Source organism: Typopeltis vanoorti, chromosome 6 (genome assembly GCF_054136105.1).
Source record: "Typopeltis vanoorti isolate ZY-2024b chromosome 6, IOZ_Tvanoo_1.0, whole genome shotgun sequence".
Lineage (NCBI taxonomy): Eukaryota > Metazoa > Arthropoda > Arachnida > Uropygi > Thelyphonidae > Typopeltis > Typopeltis vanoorti.
In genome coordinates, this window is record NC_143554.1 from 86,680,856 (window position 1) to 86,704,059 (window position 23,204).

At 34.5% G+C, this 23,204-nt stretch overlaps 1 protein-coding gene across 4 annotated transcripts in view; it reads right to left on the bottom strand.

Annotated features, from left to right (window-relative positions):
• LOC150105668 (voltage-gated inwardly rectifying potassium channel KCNH6-like) overlaps positions 1 to 23,204 on the bottom strand; it is a 373,820-nt gene that overhangs the window by 51,358 nt on the left and 299,258 nt on the right. For 3 of the 4 annotated variants that reach the window (XM_090394297.1, XM_090394296.1, XM_090394295.1), the window contains 2 exons: positions 19,660 to 19,735; positions 16,794 to 17,024 (listed from right to left, as the gene is read on the bottom strand). In XM_090394297.1, coding sequence (XP_090250423.1) covers positions 16,794 to 17,024; positions 19,660 to 19,735 — 307 coding nt within the window. The remainder of the gene's footprint in view (positions 1 to 16,793; positions 17,025 to 19,659; positions 19,736 to 23,204) is intronic. The other variant, XM_090394298.1, reaches the window with a different exon arrangement.

A 23,204-nucleotide genomic window follows, 5' to 3' on the forward strand; every position in this document is an offset into this window, starting at 1 on the left:
ATCCTCTTATCCACTTCGCCAAATTTATATCCATTCATATGTGCTGCAATTTATTAATTAGAATTCCATGCGGTATGCTGTAAAAAGCCCTTGCAAAGTCCAGCAATATCACTAAATCCATTTCCTGTATCCAATTCAGCTCTCACTGTATTATAAAACGTGAGCAAGTTACTGAGACACGACCAACCCTTCAACAAAACTACAGAGTATGTTACCCCTCCCCCCTCCATATAGTATCCCATTTCTGTATTTTACTCTTGACCAACTTCTCCAGTACCTTGACTACAACTCTTGATATGCTGATCGGTTGATAATTTGCTACATCAGTCTTGGAGCCTCCTTTATGCAATGGAACTATTTTTTTTCCTCTTTCAACCCCCTTAGAACTCAGAGCAGGAGACAGATTAAACAACGTGGTCAAAGGCACTGCCAATTCCCTATCACCTTCTCGTAAAATTCGAGCTGGTATACCATCTAATCCCATATCTGTATTCATATCAAGGTTCTGTAATATACTATGAACCCCCAGTTTCCATATAAGTCTTTGTCTCTCGTGTCACAACAATATCACCAACTGGATGATATACTCCTGCAAAGTCTTCACTTAGTAATTCTACTATTTCGCCTGATTCAGCTACATCCCTACCATTGGCATTCATTAAAATCATTCTGCCATAACCATTCTTCCTTTTACTTGCAACAAACCGAAAGAACTCTTTGGGATTATCTTTGGACTGCACTGCTAATTTCCTTTCATACTCTGATTTTACCTTTACCACACTGGTTACCCTAAAAAAAAGAGGGAAAAAAAAGAAAAAACTCCACAAATTTTTCTCTTTTTTTGTAGTACCAGCTTAATGATGGTATTCATCAATTTGACTTCCACTTGATTTATTCTCCTGACCAGGTGTGCAATCTGCTATCACTTCCCTCAAACCCTCCTTTACCACTTATCATGAGCTATCAACATCCAGCCCTTGCAGTTTCACATGCCATGTCACTGATTCAAGCAATCTCCTAAACTTGTCATACTTACCAGCCCTGTAATTCCACATCACCTCCCTGGTAATGGATAAATTCTCTGATGCTATTACTATATCTAGCACTCTCAAACCCCTAGTACAGTCCATTACATTCTGCCTCAGGTAATTATTCTAACATAATAATAATGCATAAATTTCATTTTCTTCCTCCCATGTTTTCTCTCCTCCTTCCAATTTATGTTCCCATAGTTGAAGTCCCTCCATAATAATTATCAACTGTATATTCTGTTCTGCTGGCTATTATCTCAAACTGGATGGCCACAAATGCCATTTTCATTGCCCTGCCGTTGGTTCCTCTCTTTGGTTGCAGTTCATCTGCTATCATCAATAATACTACTCCCCCCATTCTTTTCTATCTTCCGTGAACACACTATATCCTTCACATTCTATCCCACTAACTATATCTCACTAATGCCAATAACCTTTGGCCACGATGAACAAACTGATGGAAAAAACTCTTCCCTCTTGTTCCGAATGCTTCTGGCATTAGTGTGTGTATATATATATATATATATATATATATATATATATATATGGGAATAAATTTATATATATATATATATATATATATATATATATATATATGTATATATATATATATATATATATATATATATATATATATATATATAGTGCAACAGGCTCTTAGGCCCATCGCTGTTCTTACGCTTTGTACTAACTATCCCATTCTTGTTTGTTACCAGTGACACTAACTTAAGCATTTTATGCACATTCTTTTCCCTGCTTTTGCACATCCGCTTTCACTTCATTCGGCAACACTTTTTCCAGAATCTGAGCATCAAATCCATTCAGATGTACATCATCCTTCTTGTGTAGTCCTTCCGTCTGTCAAACTCACTTCACACATCCATAAATTCCAGATCATTCCTTTTGCATACCTACGCAACGACTCAATGTTATTATGGTCCGCTCTTTCTCAGTTCAGCTCTGTCATATCGCGGCAACAGGCTTATTATCTTAACTCTCACTCTTTTCTTTTGCTACTTTCATTGGCTCGTTCATGTCTTCCTGTACACCACACCATACATCTTACAAATCATTCGTACCAGCCAAAACAATATATTCTTTCACTTTTTTTTTTTTTGCATTTCTAATAGTTTCGCTAATATCGCTGACTTTTGCATCCGGGAAGCACGATTTTGTCACTCTCTTACAAATCACACTTCTTATGATAGAACAGCCGAACAAAACTCTCTCTCCATAATTTTTCCTTCTTAGTCAAGCATCCCTTTCTCTTTTCTTGAACTTCTTTATTTCTGGTCTCAGCTGAACCATTCACAAAACGTTAATGCATTCCTCCAGCTCACGCTTCGTCTTATGTATCACTTCGCGTAACCGTGCTATCTCCCTCATTAGAGCCAACTCTTCCTTCTTTATACACTATCATTCTTTCGTTCATTACTTTTATCCTCTTTCACAATCGTGTTACTTTTAATCTCTTTTTCAATCCTCGTTACACTGTCGGTTTTCACGCGTATGGTCTGTTCCGTCCACCGCTTCGATCTCCCGACCTGACCCTCGCTTTTGCAGCATTTTCGGTATCCCCCTCCCAGTATCACTTTCAAACCAAAGCCCATTCGCCTTCGATAATACGTACATCTCGCAGACATTGCACTTAACGAAACCCTCTGGTTGAATTCTTTAAACAATGATGCCTTAGACGCCATTCGCATCGGTCCCATGTGCCACACTATATAATTTACCATGGAGAAAGACTATATTAACTATATTAAATAAAAATTTTAACTTAAATCTAATTAACACTACAATACAATCTAGTTCTGATAAAGTTTAACTAATATCGTTATTTTTCCTGAACTAAACAACTTACATTTCTACACACAAGTCTACTACGAGACGAAACATATCGGCCAAATCTCCCATCATTATTATTATTATTTATCTATTATTATTTCGTGACACCTCCAAAGAGTCCAAAAGCTCATCAAGGAAAGGCACCTACTCTACAAATCTCCGTCTCCAGTACTACCATCATCTACATCAACGCCATCTACTGTTCACCACCACCACTAGTGTTTTTTGTCTCTAAATTGCGTGTATTCTGAAGGCCGATTTGTCAGTTATACTAAAGCTCTTTCAAACGTGTGGATTTTATATCACGTGTCAGAGTTGTACTTGAAACTAAAGACAGTCCTTCACGTTACTAGCTTATAGTTTTAATAAAGTTGCCAGTTAGCCTACATAATACCGCAAAGTCGTAATTAAACAATCTTCGGTTGATCTACCTTCCGTTTTAGCCAATATAATGAAATTCAAATACAGTCTAAAGTATTTGTACCGGGATCCCGCACAGACGAGTTTGAGTCAGGCAATGAACATGCTCAGTATACTAGTTCGCATTACTGTACCATAAGGAAAAGATAGCATCGTAGCGAGGAAACGAATACTCATCAAGTGTGCGTATCACTAGCATAGGCATATTGCTTCTGAAATCTGGCGAGACCTCGCTGCTAAGAAACGAAGCTAAAACACAAATTCTAACCTTTCCATTAAAACAAACGTTTTCATTTTGAAGCAATTATATCACGAGAAAATCAGTATTATTACATGTGCGTACTTTGGTTGATTTATTTAAACAAATAATTACCTGTTTCACAGTTTTTTTGTTTTTTTCTCACATCATCAGGGTTAATTTATACATGAAACTAGTACGCATAAAATGTAGGTCTATGTGGGACTCAATAACAATTTATTTTAGCAGTAATTATCTTGAATTGCACTCTTGTTCACTGAAATATCATATATCATATTTTTTTTTTTTCAGAAATCTTGCAACACATAGCTCATATAAAATCCGAGTACAACAAATTTGTGTTAGTAATCTCGTTATACATTCGAAACTCTAAATGTAAGAATAACTATTTTTATTGTCTCTTTTATTATCGTTGATTTTATATATATATACATATATACATATACATGCATTTTATAGCACCTCCGCAATGCAATTGGAAGAACGACAGTACATTCGCCCTTCGGTTGGAAAAGGCCTAAGTTTGATTCTCATCGTGATGGGAAGAATCTTTATATGCTTTTTTTTTTTTTTTTTTTTTTCAATTGAAGGCGAGTTAGCCGATCTCATACGGAGGTAGCAGGGTTTTTTCTCCCGGATACTCGAGAGAAAAAAACCTTTCATGCGGGAAGATCTATGCTTTCATCCCGCATAAAGACAAATCAGCATTCAAGACACGGGTAATTTACAGAGAAAAAATACTAGTGGTGGTGGGCAGTAGATGATGTTGGTGTAGATGATGGAGACTGATGGAGGAGGCGGAGACGAAGCTGTAGAGTAGGTGCCCTCCATAAATAAATAATAATAAATTAGCAATGTGGATATCATGAATGGCATAAGAATAAATAAAATGTTTCTCTAACTAGTATTTTCGTTTTTCTATTGTCGTTCGTGGTTTCCTAATAATGACAGGAACCAGTTTTGCGCATCGTAGACTGTGAACTATCCCATAAATACGCGTTCAGCGTTTTCAGTCATGCTTAAAGACTAACTGGTTTACCTCTGCTAATCACTCCATGAGGCGAATTCATATACAAAATATCATCTAAACTTTTCCGATGAGGCGGCATATAACCCACAGTTGCTCATGTAAAATATGGACATTTTATACATACACAGTTCTAGACCTGGGATTGTCATATTCGATTTATGCAATTCTTCATTTCATAAAGCAGGCTCATAGGCACGTTTGAGGAAAATGAAATTCCTCTTTGAATGCCAAAGAACTCTTATTTAATCCAGTTAACACTTTTAAGATGAAGTAAAATCCAAGGTCACGCTGATGCCACCACCTGAACTGTTGTGATGGGTACTGCAGTGAAAGTGTTCAGAATCGTTAACTGGTTGGAATGTCAACGGAGGATTTCAGCCATTTAGGTTCGATGTAAACTACATGATAACGAGTAGTAATATATGTGATAAATTTTCTTATTTAAAAAAAAAAAAGTCTTCGATATTAGTATTCATATACCTGTGACCATATAAGTACGACTCATCTAAGAATAACATGCCAATTGTAGAGTTTATTAATTTAACGATTTTCTATGGTATGAGAAAAATTACTTAAAGATATTGAAAAAAATCGTATTCTCAGATACTGAACATTACGTAAATAATTTATTTTAATAAAAGTAAAAAAAAAATGGACTTAGTTATCCGACGCGTATCAAATAATGCCCACTAAATAATCTTTCATGTTTAGCATAGTAAAAAAATGTAAGTCAGGAATTATGGTATACTCACTCACTAAGAATACATATTAATATTCTACTTTCATAAATGATAATATTGCTGTTCATTATCACATAAATTAATGCATGCTAACGTTTTACGCACAGAGAGTCATAATACAACATTATTTGCTAATGTTATTAATATATATCAAGTACCGTTTCAATTGGGTTTCATTAACTGACTTTATTTTCTTTAATCTATCAATGAAAAGATTGAATTTGAACATTAAATTGCTGTTCAATCCATCACACATTCATGAAAACACTGTTTTCTCATATTCTTTCCAGCAGGGACAAAATATACTTACCTTAGAAGTTATATTTACAAAATTCATCGAAAGTAGCACCTTCGAAATTCATAGTTTCATTCTTCTAACGGACATCAAATTTATCATTATTTAATATCGATGTTGGGACATTTCGACAATCTTATATTGTAAGTATATTTTACTCAAATATGGAATTATTCTCCTCTGGAGCTAATGCTGCAAATTTGTACTACAAATTCCTTTCCAAAATTAAGAAAACTGTTGTTTTTTACGATGTTGTAAAGTAACACGGCAAAAAACAGGGATGAAGCAAAATACAAAAAAAAAAGATTGGAGATAACAGGATTGAAATGATGTCAGTATAGTGTAGAAGGAGTATCGGAATTAAATCACTATAGTGAGAATAGCATACTTATTTATAAATCAATTTTCTGGTAGTAATACATTTAACTCTTTGTAGGTTTTACCTGCATTCCATGGAGAGGACATTCATGCCTGAGTGTTTGTAGCAATGAAAAAAAAAAGATAAAAAAGGGGAGGGGTGATAAAGCCTTAGCTAATGAAGCAAATCAAAGGAACACTCATATCATAAGAAATCGTATCTTGTTGAAAAAAAAAAATATGATCAAGCAGCAGTTGCATTGGTTCGCAAATGAAGCAAGGGAAAGGATTTAAAAACGAAATTAAAAACTTTTTTTTTTTCAGATAATGCGCAAGCTGCAAGCAATAACTTTTTCAACTTTTAGCGTAAAACATATCGAACAAGACTGCAGAGAGCAGATATAATGACTGTATGTAATCAATATCTGATGACACTGAAAGGGAGGTCATGAAGGTCTCATTATCAGACAGCACCATTACCTGACAATGGCCGATATGTGTCCTAACGACTTAATGATATCGAAGTTAAAATTGCTGATAAGATAAACTGTGGAGGAAATTGAATGTGCATTTTGGAGAATTAATTGGCGTCAACAGGAATGTCAACTGTTAATAGTTTCTTCGATTAGTTGGACTAAAATTATGAAGTGCTGATGCAATTTTTTAGGAGACCATCTCGTATGTAAACTGCATTTTGTTGATAAAAAGTAAAATATATTTCACTCGTCAAACAGCTATTTTTTTCTCCTAACGGACCGAAGGATAGTTCTGACAATATAAGAATATTGTACAGAAATGAACACCAATATATGGTCTTTTGTACAAAATTCACCTTTTCGAATATGTTTGCAGTTTAAGTTCGCTATGTTGAAATAGTATCGGGATCCCCTCCTGATTTAGAATGAAATAATACATACATTTTCTGTCCTCACGCGTGTCTTATACTGCTATAAAAGTTTATTGTTTGGAATTACGGGAAGCTAAGACATTAATGCCAGTATATGTTATGCCTGTTAACTGTGTTTCTGTGTGTGTTTTTCTGGCAGGTTTGCCTATTTTGATAACAGGAATTAAAAATTCTCATACCTCCGTCATTTGAAAAGTCCTTATAAAGGTTCTTCTTGTCGCTCCGTTCGTGATAGTAGGAAAAGAATGCATTACTCATTATCAGTTACAAGAAATGTGAATATCCAGTAACCCTAGCAAGCTAATCAAGGGATTAAAAAGGTGCTCGGAAGGATAATACAGAAATCTCGGCAGTACGATCTGGAAACTCTCATCTAGGAATTGAAAATACACAGGAGTTCAATTCGGTAGCCGGTATATTACTGCTACCGAATTGAACTAGACTCAGAATTTCCACATCGTGTTACCGAGATTTTTGTATCATCCTTCCGATGCTGAGTACGGTTTTGGCAATTGCTTGGCAAATGCCTTATGTAAGATTGCATCATTCACACTGTAAAGTGGTCGGGAGATATAAATGGTCTGGAGCTTTTTCCCTTAATATGGACTCATCTTTGGTTAGTTACAATGCCCGGAAAGATAAACTCTGACGGATATGCAAAGCTTCCTATACAACAGCTTTACAGAATTGATCCATGTTGGACAACAATACATTATGTCATATTGCAGACGTCATTGTAATATGGTCTGAGGGAAATGATGTGGATAAACTAAATTGGTCCACACAGTGTTCCAAACGAACTGGAATGTCTGATTCGGTCCAGATCAGTTGAGTACACGAATTGGTGGTCATGTTGAAGGAAGAATGGTCTAAAATACCTGTCTCATATCACAGTTATAATGAATTACATATTTTCAAACATTCATACTTCAACATGATTTACCAATTCGTGTACTATTGTTGGACGTGTACTATCGTGCACAGGTTTGTAGTTTTAATCAGACATTTCACTTCGTTCAAAATACCACTCATTATGGCTACAAAGGCGGAAGGTGAGATCAGAGTAATGGACTCATGCGTTATTGGCATGTGCGCAATTAAGATTTCTGTAAACAATAGTAATTCCCCGATACTTATTTCAACATAGTATATGTGCATTTGGGGAATACATTTTAATATTGCGAAAGGAAACTTAGGTTATGAAAGATTTCTTTCGGTCTCACCGCCCGAATAGAAAAAAAAAATACTGCATTTGGGTTGCGATGTAGAAAAGAAACTTGACAAGTAATGAGAGCAAGAGAATATGTGAACTGATATCAATTTTCCTTTAGGCTACCAAGATGAATAAAACACGCACAATATGGTTATTCAAGTGAAAAGGCTACTTTCAGCGCTGATCAGCAAATAATGTTTACCTAAAACCAACAATTAAGTTTTATTGTCTTGATTTCAAAATCGCCTATAACTTTGATCAATATATATCCGAAACAATACAGAATCACGTGATTACATTTTTGTAATCACGTTTATCTGGTGTTTATATGTAATTATGTTTATCTGGTGGCAAAACACAAATATTTTGCTAAGATTCAGTTTTCTTCAGAATCATGAATCCTTTCTAGTTTTTGCGTGCAGTTGTGTAGTGAGGTGCACCACACAGAGTGAGTAAAGCAAAAGAAAGAGGATAACAGAATACAAATTGATTTCAGGAAGCTGTAAATGAAATTTAATGGGGAATCATTTTATCTTCACTTCTCCAATTAAAACTGCTTCCAAACTGGCTTTCGGTTGGAAATAGCATTTTATGATAAAATAATTAAAACAAGTGATATCAATTTTTCCTCTACCGCTTCACATAGCAGAGAATTTTCGTCGCCCGGTATAAGCCTTACCTTGCTTACTGCTGGTGGCCTGAAGTGGCTTGAAAAAGTACCATGCTTGATATCTAGAGTAGGGTTCTAGGATTATCTAATCCCTAATTCACCCACGGTGCTAAATGTACAAGAAGTTTACAACATTTCATAGGTGGAATTCACATAAAAATATCTGAAGAAGAACATGAGTCACGGCTATTGGCTAATGGATTGCATTAGGAATGGGGAGACGGATACTGTACTCAGAGAAAAGTCACCATTCTGGAACGCATTATCTATGAAAATATATGCTTACAGTTCAATTCAGCAGTTAAAGTGATATTTATCAAACGAATAGCATAAAAATTTATGAGGGAAAGTTTCAGGAAACAGTATCTTCGGGTCGAGTTGGTAATGAGTTTGCATTTTACTAAATTTTTCAGTAGACATCCTGCTTCTTTTCGACATGACAGGAAGATCAGATCACCGTGCTAGAAATTTAAAGTAGCATAAAATGGGAACTAATAAAATGGTAATAATGTAAATAATAACAGTTCAACCAGCATAAGCAAACATCAGCAGCACAGGGAAACATACAAACAGCTCAGACTAACAGCAACAGTTCAATGCTGTAACACATACATCTACACTACACCAAACAACGAACACATAACAGCACTAAGTGCACTACGCCACTTTTTTGCTCGTGCAGCTTTCCCATGTCTTCCATGCAACAACGGCAGATACTGAAATTAACAGAAGCGTCTTACCATTGGTGTTTTTTTCTGATTTCAGTAATCGCAGATCCGTGATGCTTCGCTTCAGGTGGCTCAGAATACCTAACAGAGTATCAGAGAGAAATGTATCGTGTTTCGGTCTGTGTCAACATATAAGTAGTGTAAAAAATAACCAAAATGGTTTGAATTTGTTATCATAACAATAAACACTTTCTGACAACACAACTGGGGTGTCCTAGCTGGACTTTTAAATGTACAAATACCTCTAAATCAGGCTATATTTACATTCATTTATATTTAACACAAAATTGGTGTTAAATATAAACATAAATTTGTATTGGTGACTGGTGTTAAATATAAACTATTATTCCAGATATCAAAATGTGGAACGTATCTATATTTCGCTTCGTTTTTTAAAAAGGAAGAAACAACACCTTTTTCAGGCGACACTACCAACCACCTAGATTGCAGGAAGTTCAACTACGTCTAGAATTAAACAATTTTGAGAGTAATAGTAAGCCGAGTTTTTATGTGACGTTGGCACAAGTAAGACATTTAGAATTAATGCAATTATAAGATTTTTACCATCTCAAAATATCACTTAAATTTTAAAATAAAGTTTATAATAGGTCTAGATAAATTCGACCATCGTGGATTTTTGATCACTCACTTTTTTAAAAATAATGCTCGTTATAAATATACTAGCTTAAATCCCATCAAAGGTAAAACGCTATGGAAATGTAAATAAATTTTATTTCACTTAAAACCTAGCTTGCTTGAAAAAAGTGTTTAAGAGAGCAGTTATGGCGTATTTATTAAATGTGTCTGACGTACTGGAGTTTTTAATTAAATAACTCTCCATCCTTCCAGTTGTTCTTCACATTAGCCGAATTTGAGAAACTGAAAGTTTATTCTAGCTTACTACGAAATGTTATTTAAAAATATCTAAAACAATATTGAGAGTAAAAATTTCTTCAGCACTTTTTAATGTCCAAACGGTAATATGAATGCAATTAATTTTGTAATAATAAAAGGCGTTTTCATGCAGCCAATTAAACTTTAGCACATAATTCAATATACTCGAGAATGCTTTGTTAGAAAATATATAAAATTAAATGAATTTAATGATTATTAAGCTGATTTTTACTTCAGCACTACACACTCTCCTGACATAAAAATTACTTACCTTTTTGCTTTGTTTTTATTGCGAAAGAAATGATTTCAGTTAGAATTTTTAATTCTGCAGTTACTTTGCAGCATTTAAGAACTGTTTAATTATTTCATAAATTTAGAAATATTAATTAACAAATGAAAACACATTCACTTAACAAATCGTCTGGTTTTAAGCCAAAGAAAGAAGCGCCCTCTCACAGATGTGAAATATACGAGAAGTTTAGTTAAAAGTCAAGTGTGTTTTATGACTAATGCACAGTATTTATTATATAATAGAGCTAAATTATCATTTTTCAGAAACAAAACAATTAATTAAATATATATAAAAAATGAAAAGCCAAAACCAGTATATATGTTTTTTTGTATTTCATCATTATTATAGAAATTTGACTCAAGAAGTGTACTTTCTGTCTTAGTTTTCTGGTTTCCCACCAAGCTCTTCGGGGATTTAGCATTTTCTGGGAGCCATCTTTTAAGTGTATCGATTTTCAGATCACAATATCCACTAAAGTGCTAAAAACAGGCATTAATACAGATACAGCGTCTCTACTACCTGTCAGAGATGGAGTAATTATATGGACAATAATTCTCGTTATGTGTTTACCAAATTTGTGAATAATTTGAACTGACAATGTCTAAAATATGAAAGCGTATTGCGTTCCCGTTCTGATAATTTATGAAATAAGTTGAGATATTTTGTTTTGTTCATGGATTGGTTAGTTGTCAGGGGGACAAACTTGCTGATGAAATTTAAAATACACGAGTGTTGGTCGAATTGTTTAGAATTTATTATGAGATAACTATACCCATGAAGCCATCAGTACCTTGTCTGCCAATTGTGTGAATTATTCCTAAGTGGAGTTACTTATAGTAAACGGAAGTGCTACTTTCATCTATGAATGAAATTCATGTTGTTTGCAGACAGTCATATTAAGGAAAGAGGTAAGTTCAGCTTGGCAATCTTTCTATTACTAACTACATCTTTAGAGTGCATTTGTAAGATGTACTTCAGTCATTCGTATAAAATTTTAATAAGGATCCCTAACATGCAATAACGATATCCACATTTAAAGGACGAATCTTTCTCTCTTGAATAACGAAAGTTAAGAACCACGTTATATTACCAAAAGGAACTGACATTTTTTGTAAATAAAAAATAAAGCGAAGAAAACTTCATGTTTTATTCTGCAATACGTTTTTTTTTTTTTTTATTAAACCACAAAATAGCAATTTATGTAGCCGAAGTATATGCATACCAGATGAAAACAAATCGTTTGATGTAATTTCAGCAGTCAGCGATCGATTTTCAAATTGCATACCTGTAATGCCAGCATAATAAGCTTTCAGTGCATAACCATGTGATGTCATTTCTTTAAATGTACTTATTTTGCTTTAAAAATGATACTGAAAAGTGACGTTTACGACTTTCAAATACACTTAGCAGATCGTAAAGATAGTGTGAAGATACCTCACCTTTTCGGGTGTAATTCTCTCTAAAGCTGTCATCGAATATTTTCCTCGACTTTCTTTTTGTGAGGGCTACGAGAGTATACTTTTCTTTCAGATTTCTCCAACAATAAAATATTGGTATAAAAAGTTCACCACCTTGCATGGAATATTTCATCTCTCTCTCTCTCCCCTCTTATCTTCAGAAATTATTGCATAAATATTCTTGCATGCCTCTTGTAGTTTATTTCTTAAAAGAAACATTGCTCAGCAAGTAATTTTATTATTTATTTTTATTCATTTAACTGATATCAATATTATTATTATTATTATTTTAGGGGGTTGAGAGAGCTAATACGCACACACGTCTTAAGACAGCGTCAAGTAAGAGCTCACTTTTAATTGTCAAATCGTTATATGTAAATTACTTTGTAACTCCAGACTTTTACAGTATAAATAAAGAGCTTTGCTTCGGTCCAAATACGGCAACAAGTCCTGCGTTTTAACCAATTCTCTTGTAAATATACGTGCAGTGACAAAAAGGGTTTCTATTTTGAATTATTGCAAAATGTAGCGGTAACTATTTATTGTTATAAATAGTCACCGAATGTTATTTCAGTTATTAATGAATAACTGAAATAACATTGCAAATAGCTATATAAAGGAGATGTAAGAATACTTATGATTTTTTTTTTCTGGTTATCGTACGAATATTCAGTATTTCATATTGTATGAAGCAGTTAGATTTTGTAAATACTGTACATTTTTAGAAACATTCTAAAAATGTACAAAAATATTCTAAAAATTCTAGAAATATTCAAAAGCCTAACATGTCTGAAATGATGCGAATATTTGATATCGTATTCTTTAAGAAAATATCCTTTTAAGAAAATAGACTTTTACAGTATAAATAAAGAGCTTTGCTTCGGTCCAAATACGGCAACAAGTCCTGCGTTTTAACCAATTCTCTTGTAAATATACGTGCAGTGACAAAAAGGGTTTCTATTTTGAATTATTGCAAAATGTAGCGGTAACTATTTATTGTTATAAATAGTCACCGAATGTTATTTCAGTTATTAATGAATAACTGAAATAACATTGCAAATAGCTATATAAAGGAGATGTAAGAATACTTATGATTTTTTTTTTCTGGTTATCGTACGAATATTCAGTATTTCATATTGTATGAAGCAGTTAGATTTTGTAAATACTGTACATTTTTAGAAACATTCTAAAAATGTACAAAAATATTCTAAAAATTCTAGAAATATTCAAAAGCCTAACATGTCTGAAATGATGCGAATATTTGATATCGTATTCTTTAAGAAAATATCCTATAAAAATAAAATATAAAATATTTTTATTTTATATAAAATATAAAAATAAAATATTTATCGTTTTTATTTTTCTGAACAGTTCATATAACAGGTGTAACTGTTATTAGAAGTTATATATATATATATATATATATATATATTGATTGAGTGTATTTGCTTTCATCGAATAGTAATGTACTCTTTCGACAGAAAAAAAGGAAAAAATATATAACAGAACTACCAATGTTACAAACTGCCTCAAATAAAACTGAAATGTATTTTAATTAACTAAATTCAATCACAGATGACAATACATTTAAAAGGTTTTCTTGTGTGCTTAAATTTTAAACTCGGCTGTTTTCAATTTGTGCACTCATAGGAGTATCGCGACAATATCTTGTTCCATTTCATGATATTCACTTTATTTTCTAATTGGCTTTCGTTACTTATACATATCTAGTACGCAGTGACCATTTCTTTTCACAGTGGTTATAGTTAACGTTATCATATTTGCTATAGGAAAACTGTTAGTAGAAAATTCTTCAAATTTTGGGCATATAATGCTTGGACAAAAATTTGGAGGCTAGTTAGATCATTACTAATCATTAAGCTTGTGTGTGTGTGTGTGTGTGTGTGTGTGTGAACTGATATAGATGAGAAAAGATAATGCAGTTATATGGACGACTGAAGTCCAAATTAACAATAACATATCTGTAAGAGACTGAGGTAAGTAATGAGCCACCCTACGTTCATTTGGTAAACAGCTGTGATGTCATCAGGAGAGAGAGAGACACTGCAGTACATTGTCGTCCACAACTAAAGGCTCATCTGATCTGACATACTACTGCCGGCAACAGTTGGCAGTGCCGAGGCACCTTATAACTTAATTCAAACTGCCTAAACAATTTGGATTGGGGGAATTTTGATTAGTAGGACATAAAAAAAACTTCTAACATTAGTAAAAAATGCAAAATCTAAGCATTCCTACGTTATTATTTAATTATTTTCTCCAAAAACATTTTTAACAGTTAACTAGGACAGTCATAAAACATCATTTTATGCATAGTTGTTATTTATTTGATATATCCGAATATTAAACGTGCTCATATACTCATAAAGAGAAAATAAAATTATTTAGGATCTTTACATTCTATGTACGATGGCATTTTCACAAAAGTGTTGTCTTGTCAAGTGTCATCTCCATCTAGGAAGTTGACTATCATGAATCTTTACCTGAATCCATAATGTGCAGTAGAAAGAAAAGATGGTGAGGTTTTAATCGCCTCCATCTCGCAGTTAGTACCTTTGTCTGTAAATGTCTTCACGGTTTGCCTGTTTTGAGGGGAAAAACCCCCGAGTTTTCGAGAGAAAAAAACCCGTTCATCTTCATATGAAATTGGCTAACTAACCTCTGACTGAAAAGCCCAGATCTTTCCAACCAAAGGGGTACGTCGAAACCAAGTGAGCTACGGAGGCTCTCACAAATGTCTTAGAAACGTCATATATAGAAATCAACTTTCAGGCAAACCTCTAAAAAACTGCGTGATACTCTGAAATCTCCATATGTGCGGCAATGTTTTTGAATATTAAAATAATATTCAATGGAAAGTGTTTTGACCATGTTTAACTTGATTTGTTCATTAAGTCAAGAAGAATCGTAACTCATATAAGAGTATTGCACAGCAATAAGTTATTTTCGGTGTTATATTAATGACATCTTTCTCCATAAGAGCCACTGCTTATTATCAGGGTATTCCATTAGGGCTATCAATTTCAAGGCTTGCTGGAACAACCTGGGGTTGTGGTGCAGAAGTAATAAGGTCGTCTGCACTAGTCCTCGCATTCTCTGCAGCAGAATATTGTGCCCCTGTCTGGGAAAGAAGTGCGCACACTAACATTATAGACACCCAGCTAAACTCTACCATGAACACAATTAGTGGGACAGTCAGAAGCACACCTCTCTCCTGGCTGCCTGTCCTATCTAACATTGCTCTACCCAGATCTTGGGTGAAGACAATACGGAGAAGACAAGCCTCGATTAAAGAATTTAATAAAGCAATGAGCAACCCCTGCACCAGACTCTCATAAATCCACCTAGTCTTCGCCTAAAATTTAGAAAGCCTTTCTGGTTCATGGACGAACTCTCTTCAGCTGCCCTGCCATTAGCACCTGACATGTGGAGAGAATACTGGTCCAACAATCTTCCAACAAACGGCTTCCTGGTAGAAGATCCCTGTGCTCCACAGCCTGGTTTTGCTCTTTCTAGGAAGATTTGGTCATCTATCAACAGGATCAGAGCTAACCAGGACAGATGTGGCTACCCTACTACATAAATGGAGGCTGTTAGACCACTCTTATTGTGATTGTTCTCCAGTGGCTCAGATGATTACTCATATTGTGAACGACTGCCCAAGGCGCCAATTTCACGGTGGTGACTACAGGACATCCACAAGGTGACGGACGAGGCATTGGATCGGCTTTCCAGACTGGACATTGACCTGTAGCATCTGTATTCCTTTTGCCATAAGAATAAATAAATAAATAATTAGGGCTCACAGATTAATGAATTTTTCTCGTACAAGTTGCTTCTTCGGTTGAAAAGGTCGTCTGGATTGCGAAGAACTTTTAAAAGTTTTTTTTTTTTTTTTTTTACTGAAGGTGAGTGACCCGGTCTCATACGATTATGGCAAGGTTTTCTTCCAAAATACTGGAGTTTTCTTAACCTGAGAAATAAGTAAATTGGCCGATGAACATACAATTAACAGCTACAATTCCAATCAACCAACCATAACTGGCTGAGATGGAGTTTCGACAACAATTTCCATTTCTTCTTTCTGTTAAAAAAAAAAAAATCAAAGTACTACATGAAAATTGACGGAATTCATCAGCTCTTTTGAAAAAAAAAAATATTTAGCAGTTTTTTTTTTCAGCACACGGTTTCAATTATTACACCTGTCGTTGAAAAATATACGACATTTCTCTAACATACAGCAATAAACAGAAATAATTATACTTAATATTATTTAATTCTACGATTCTACATTAAAACATCAATATATCTATTATTATAGCTTTTTTTTCTCCAAGTGTCGGCGTTGTGCGCCAAACATGAGATAATAACCGATTTTTCAAATTCTCAGGATCTCTTAAAAGTGATGTTAATGGTTTCTAAACACACACGCAAATTCATATAAAATTAATAAAATAATAAATGATGGATGTCAAAAAACTTCATAGTGTTATCCGAAGCAATTCTGCATGTTTGTCAATGACTTTGCAATCTCATATCTAGACTTTCAGAGAGACCAACCTGGAATTCGTTGAGTAGAATAAATTAAACAATCTACACAAAGAACACATACAGCTGAAAGTTTGTCCTACCTGCTAGCGAATGTAAGGTACTTGGTGGCTGCCTCTGAGCGAAGTTTAAGTTCACAGGCGTTACATCTCGCCCAGCCTTGGATGGAGAAAATTCCAGAATTCCCGTTCCACTATACCTCCGTTCTTCTTCCTCACTAAAACCAGTTCCTTCGTCGCTAAAAGATGGAGGCCTTTTACGCCGCCGCCGCCGTCGTGCTCTGGGATATTTGTATGCATTGGCTCGAGGATCCTCTGAAATTTGAAATGCTTAACATGAACACGCACATACGATAATTAAGACGAGTTTTTCACAGGATAATGAACCTCATTACCTAATGAATGCATAAAAGAATTTTCAGATCCTAGTAGATTTCAATTAAAATAAAATGGAGAGACTTAAATATTCGTTATTAGTACAATATCGATGCTTTTCTAGAAAAGGAAGTCCACATAAAAGAAACGACCTTCTTCCTTGCTTCTCAATTCTCAAAAATAAATGAAACAATAGCTGTAGAATATCTAAAATGAAAAAAAAAATCCAATAAGATACAGAAAGCTGTTGGGAACAATTTGTGCATTTTGGATTACATCCGCTATACTTAGTTATCCATTCTTTCAGATTGCAACCATCAATGAATTATGCTAGCGGACACATATGAAAGCATTAAGAGCTTTTTGTTTAAGCAAGTAGACTAGAGATATTATCGATTACAGTATATCCATTTCACGATGCGAAAGAAACAGTACTTAGCATGCTTTGGTAAAAAGAAATTTTAGATGTACAGTCACTTTTAGACTTCCATTATACAATTGTAGGTAAGTTCCTGGGAGGAGGAGGCTCGCCGCCGCAGTTCAGTAGCGAGATTAGTTGGAGAGAGATGAAGTCGAATTCCGCTTTGGACACAAAGATCCTCTTATAAGGTCTTTTCAATTGAAGGTGAGTCGCATATGGAGGAAGTAGTGTTTTCTTCTTGGAAACTGGAGTTCGTTACCCGATTCAAGTACCACAGTAGATAGTCAGTCTATATTCAAACTCCTGCTAGATCCACATTCACTAGTTAACTGGAATTACGATATTTTTTTGCGAAATGAAAAAAAAAAAAACAGTTTCTAGGAAAGAAATCCCATCCAGCATTAGACTGATAACTCGTCATTAGATGAAAATCCCTCTGCGCACCCATGTAGTGGGTACACCTTGCATATTTCCAATCTGTAACTAAATCCACTTATTTTGTGCGAGGATACTAGTTAAAAATATTATTGACTGTACATCGACTCGTTATATTTGCACAGCACTTCCTATTTTCATCTTTTTAACATTAGAGGTCCTTGGCAAGAGTATTCACCCATATGCTAATATCACAATTAATGGTTAAATTTGGAATTTTACCTCCTCGCGCAACAAACGTTCGGTAGGAATGACATCTTGAAAATTTCTATTTTGATCTCCTCGTTGCAAGCTTTTGCAGTACGAATCTGATCAAAATAAAGAGCATTGAAAAAATTAATTCAGTAGTGAAATAAGATGGAATTATTCGATAGGCGTATACATCAAAGGAATCAACCCATTTTTCATTTGCATATATATATATATATATATATATATATATATATAACAATTTTAAGTAGCTTGCAGAACTTAGACATCCGTTCATTCAATCAACGATAAGCAAGGCAGTCAAAATTGTGCACGTACATCAGAAACTGAAAAAAACCGAATTATAATAATAAAAATGTTGAACTGAAAAGAGATAGGACATTGCAAATTGTTGTCATATTTATATTATATTATATTTTGAAATAATTATGACTAGCACTAACTGAACAATTGGCAATTCAATTAGTAATCGCTAATAATGCATAGTGATTTTTCACAGAGTTGTGTTTCCTTGGAAAGAATTAGGCGGATCGAATCGCCTGAAAGGTGAAATATCCATTCCGTATATTAATCACAAAATGGTTTTCGTAGTGCTGCACCAGAGAATTCTTTGAAATGTCAAACAATGAAGATAATATCTTCCCGGTGAAAGGAGAAAACTATAAATATCACTATTCTAAAGAGCCTATGAGTTTCTTGACTTGAAGATTGCCGACGTCTGACTCATGGACAGCCATCTGGTTTTAGTTTTACATAGCAAATTTGAATTAAACATTACGAAGTGCCAACTATTCTTTTGCTTACCTCTCCATCATCCATCAAAGAAAGAAGTCATGATCTGTGAAAATGTTTTGTTTGCATATGATCTACTAACCTCTTCTAAAAGGTAACTGGAAGCGGAGAGGTTATCACAATATCATTGCTGATCCCTACATACAACACACTTCAGTGAATATATAGATACCCCTATTTCAATAGATAGATTGAGTAAAGGATGCTTAATGAAATTCGGCACAGGGAGCGAAGAATGAACACAATTAACGAAATTTTTCTTGTTTTTATTAATAAGTGGACTCATTTAAAGAGCAATGTGAGAATGGAAAATTTCCTCAGGTCATCTGCCAGACAAAGCCTCTTCGTCTTGTTATAGGAAAAAATATTTCAAGCATTAACCTATGCTAATGCTTGAAATATTTTTTTAGAAAAAAAATTCAAATTGAGTCGTAGTTTATAGTTACTTGTGTATTTAGAGTTACCTTTTAAATTATTTCACAACTGTAGTGCTAATCAGACCTTAGTTGCCAAGATATCAGTATCAAACCTGCACCTTAATAATTTTTTAACTATAATGCAATCCATCCTCCTTCCCAAATATCATGACTTAGTTAATACAGTTGCAAAATCCAAACATTACCTGAATTCACTTACTTCCATGCCATTCAAATATAATATATTGTCTAATAAAATTAATTAATATTTTAAATTGTCACGTAAGTTTTTTTAACTTACCATCCTCCGGAGAGCTGGGTGGCCTGAAATACATTTTACTACGGAATACCTCAGGATCTACTCCTGCTTGTTCGTGCTGCAAATGAGAGAAAAAAATATCAGTTTACTTCTAGCTCTAAGAGAATTATCGTAGTTACATGTTAACTACAGAAACTGTATATAAATTGCTAGTCATTAAGCTACTTCTCAAACAAACTGTTTTCTTTTTTGCTTGCTTACACCATCCAAGAATACAGATGAAAACCAGAATACCCATCAAGCGTGACATTCAACGCAATGTAAAAAATTGCTACAACGCAGTTATGGTAATGAAGAATTCGAATGCAGTAATCGAGATTGAGATTTTAAACAGTTTTGTAAGAGATATTTTGGGACATTTTGTGAAGCTGGATCTATCCTCTAGCAGTGAATGGACTAGCTGAAATTAATTCCGTAGCGACGAACGCTGCGAGGCCGGTGTATTATGGCTATTACTGAAGTGTGTTCTTCTGGCCAGTTTGTCTATTTGCGAATTGAAAAATGCTGCCATCTCGTATTGAGGCCAGGTAACACATATTTTAAAAGTCTTATATGCTAGATGGAATTCGAATTTTAGCAGGAAAATATCCTGTCTCAAAGGCAAAGTGCACAATTACCCGGTTCTGAGAAACTGAGGGCCACAGGACTCTTACAAGAATTCAACAGAACATCTCTGGGTCCAGCTGGAATACTGGTCACGATGAGTTGAACCCTTTTAACTAAACCTATAAGGTCGGTGTAGTATATTATCTATTAACTGCGTGTGATGTTCTGAACTGTTTGACTCCTTTGCGAGAGTAAAAACTAGAGTTCTCTGGAGGAAAAGCTCTGCCATCTCTGTATGAGATTGCTAACTCGCCTTCTTTTGAAAAGCCATTATAAAGGTGTTTCGAGTTCTAGACAAGATTCGAACCAAGATCGTTCTACCCAAAAGGCATCGCTTATATCGACTGAGTTATGGAGGCCAAGATCCGGATGAGATCAAATAGGTTCTACTTAGAATGTTTCGATGGAAGAATGGCGCTCTTGATTCTAGATAGAAAGTTAGATCCGGGTCAGAGGACCAAATTAAACCATGCGTTTGGGCGGGCTATTCCGAAATAAATTAGTTCTACTACTATAGTAAGCAATATATTCAAGTTTAAAGTTATGATTGATGGACTCTCCAAATTTGCGAAATACATTTCACCTTTCTCGAGTTTATCGTTATCCGGTTTCCATAAATAAATATTCATTTTCCACTGTAAAAGACTGTGGGTATTCTTATTCTTTCAAAATATACTGTATCACATATTAAGATTTTCTGAAATTGTTTATTCAATTATTAATTTCTGATTCCTTGAAAAAAAGAACCAATTTCTTACAAACTGTTTTATGAGCGATTGCTTGTCCATTTTCCTGAAATCAACTGGAATCATGTTGCAGCTCATGTATTATATTATAGACAAGTGACAATGGTCTACAAAACCCCAGTTTCTCAATGGAAAAGAGAGATTAAAATTAAGAAGACTATAAAAGAAGACATTAAAAGAACATGTAGTAAACCTTCTGGTATAAATTAAAAAAAAAAAAATCCTTCACAAATCTGCAAAATCGTTCCATCTATATACAAAGTCTGATTCAAACGAAACCAATTCAGTTCCATCTCCAAGACTTAAAACTACACTTTAATAAACTTCATCTCACTCATTTTCCAACTACCTTTGGTTGCTGGTCAGTTTGGCCATATTCCTCTCTCTTTCTTTCTTTCCACTGAAATCAATCCTATATCATAGTAATTAGCCCATATCGAATCCATCACAAAAAAGGTTTGTTGAAATTACCGTCGAAGCAAACAAGTATAAGAGGACAGCGTTTTACACTTGTTAACTCGTGTATTAATCCGGCTGCTCTGCTTGCTTGAGAACAGAAATTCGGCTTTAACTTATAAAAAACATTATAAAGGTTCATTGTCACCTATGCACGAGATTCGAATCTATCCAGGTCTGTTCAACCTAATGTCATCGTCGACCGAACTTAAACGAAAAGAGGATACATTCGTATTCTTAATTATAGATATCTGTCTTTACTTCAGTCCTTTCTAAACTTCTGTCCAACTTAGAAGCCACTCACAGAAATCAGTGATCGTCTTTATCCTGCTATGGCCGTTCAACGAGTGATCTAAGCTTAGATCACTTACTACTGGATAAACGTTGCACGAAATGAGAAATCCAGACAGTAGTTCTAGATTATTTCTTGGATGTTTTTATCGTGCTTTCTGTACAAAGGCTTTCGAGAAAAAAATGCATATGTCGTCTTCCTGCATATTATGTATTGGATACATATTTTCATCGTTGGTCAATGGCTGTGTTGTGTGTGTGTGTGTGTGTGTGTGTGTGTGTGTGTAGAAGGGTGGTCGGTTTCTATTGTTAACCGTTGCACCATTGCCAGAGAATTTCACTGTTTTTCTTACTCTTTTCCTGTAGCATATCAATGATGTTCTATCCCTCTGCACTCTTCCCCCTCAGAAACTTTGCTGTGCACAAGCAAGCAGGATTTCAAGAATATCTGCAACTTTATAATAAATACTAATCCCCATAATAGCTTATAATGGAAAATGAGATAAACAAAACACAGTGATACTCGATGCTTTCATATCTCGATCCTTACTCGTTTTGTACAAAACAAAATCCACTCTACTTGATTTTCCTTTTCATACCACCTGATCAAGAAGAGATTTTCCTTCTTGGTATAAAATAATGCAATATATAACAAACATAAATTGGACGTCATATTTTATTTAAATACAGTATATAAATAATAATAAGCTAATACCTTTTATTCCCTTATAGGGAGTAGGCGAGGCCTTTTAACCCTATCTAGCTTTTTGGAGACTGAATGGGCAGTTCAATCTCCACCGGAAGTCAATTAGAGATAGCTGACCCATGCTATCACTAATTATAAGCGGCAACCGATGAAGAGACGGGAAAACAGGTGCTGCCATCTCTTGGTACCTAACCCTAACAGGTTATTGATACTGTCTGAAATAATGTGGGTTATATGGTCGATTTTCTTGAGTTTACGGGACAAAAACCCGAGTTTCCAGAAAAAAAAAACCCGCTTGCCTGTATCAGAGATCAACTAACTTGAAAATCAATTGAAGATAGGATTGGAAAGTCGGCGACCAGACTTGAACAAAAGTCTATCTTCAGGCAGCCTAGCGCAGAGGATGCAAGCACCACTTCCATTGAGCTACACAGGGCTATAAATACAGTATATCCGTTACAAATATTTCTTCCCCCTTCCCCCCAATAAAAAACAAGATTCCAGCATCAGACAAATTTGACTTTTTCTCTTCCAGTTTATAAGCTATTTTTCGACTAAACCAGTGATCCTCTACAAATCACAAATCCAAGGAGGTTCCTTAAATATTCTTAACAATTTTAGACTTCTTGTAAAAGGAAGGGCACTGAGGCAGATTAATGGTATCTATTTTTCCAATTCATTCCATTTTTGAGCATACAAAAGCTGAATGTTTACTACTGTGA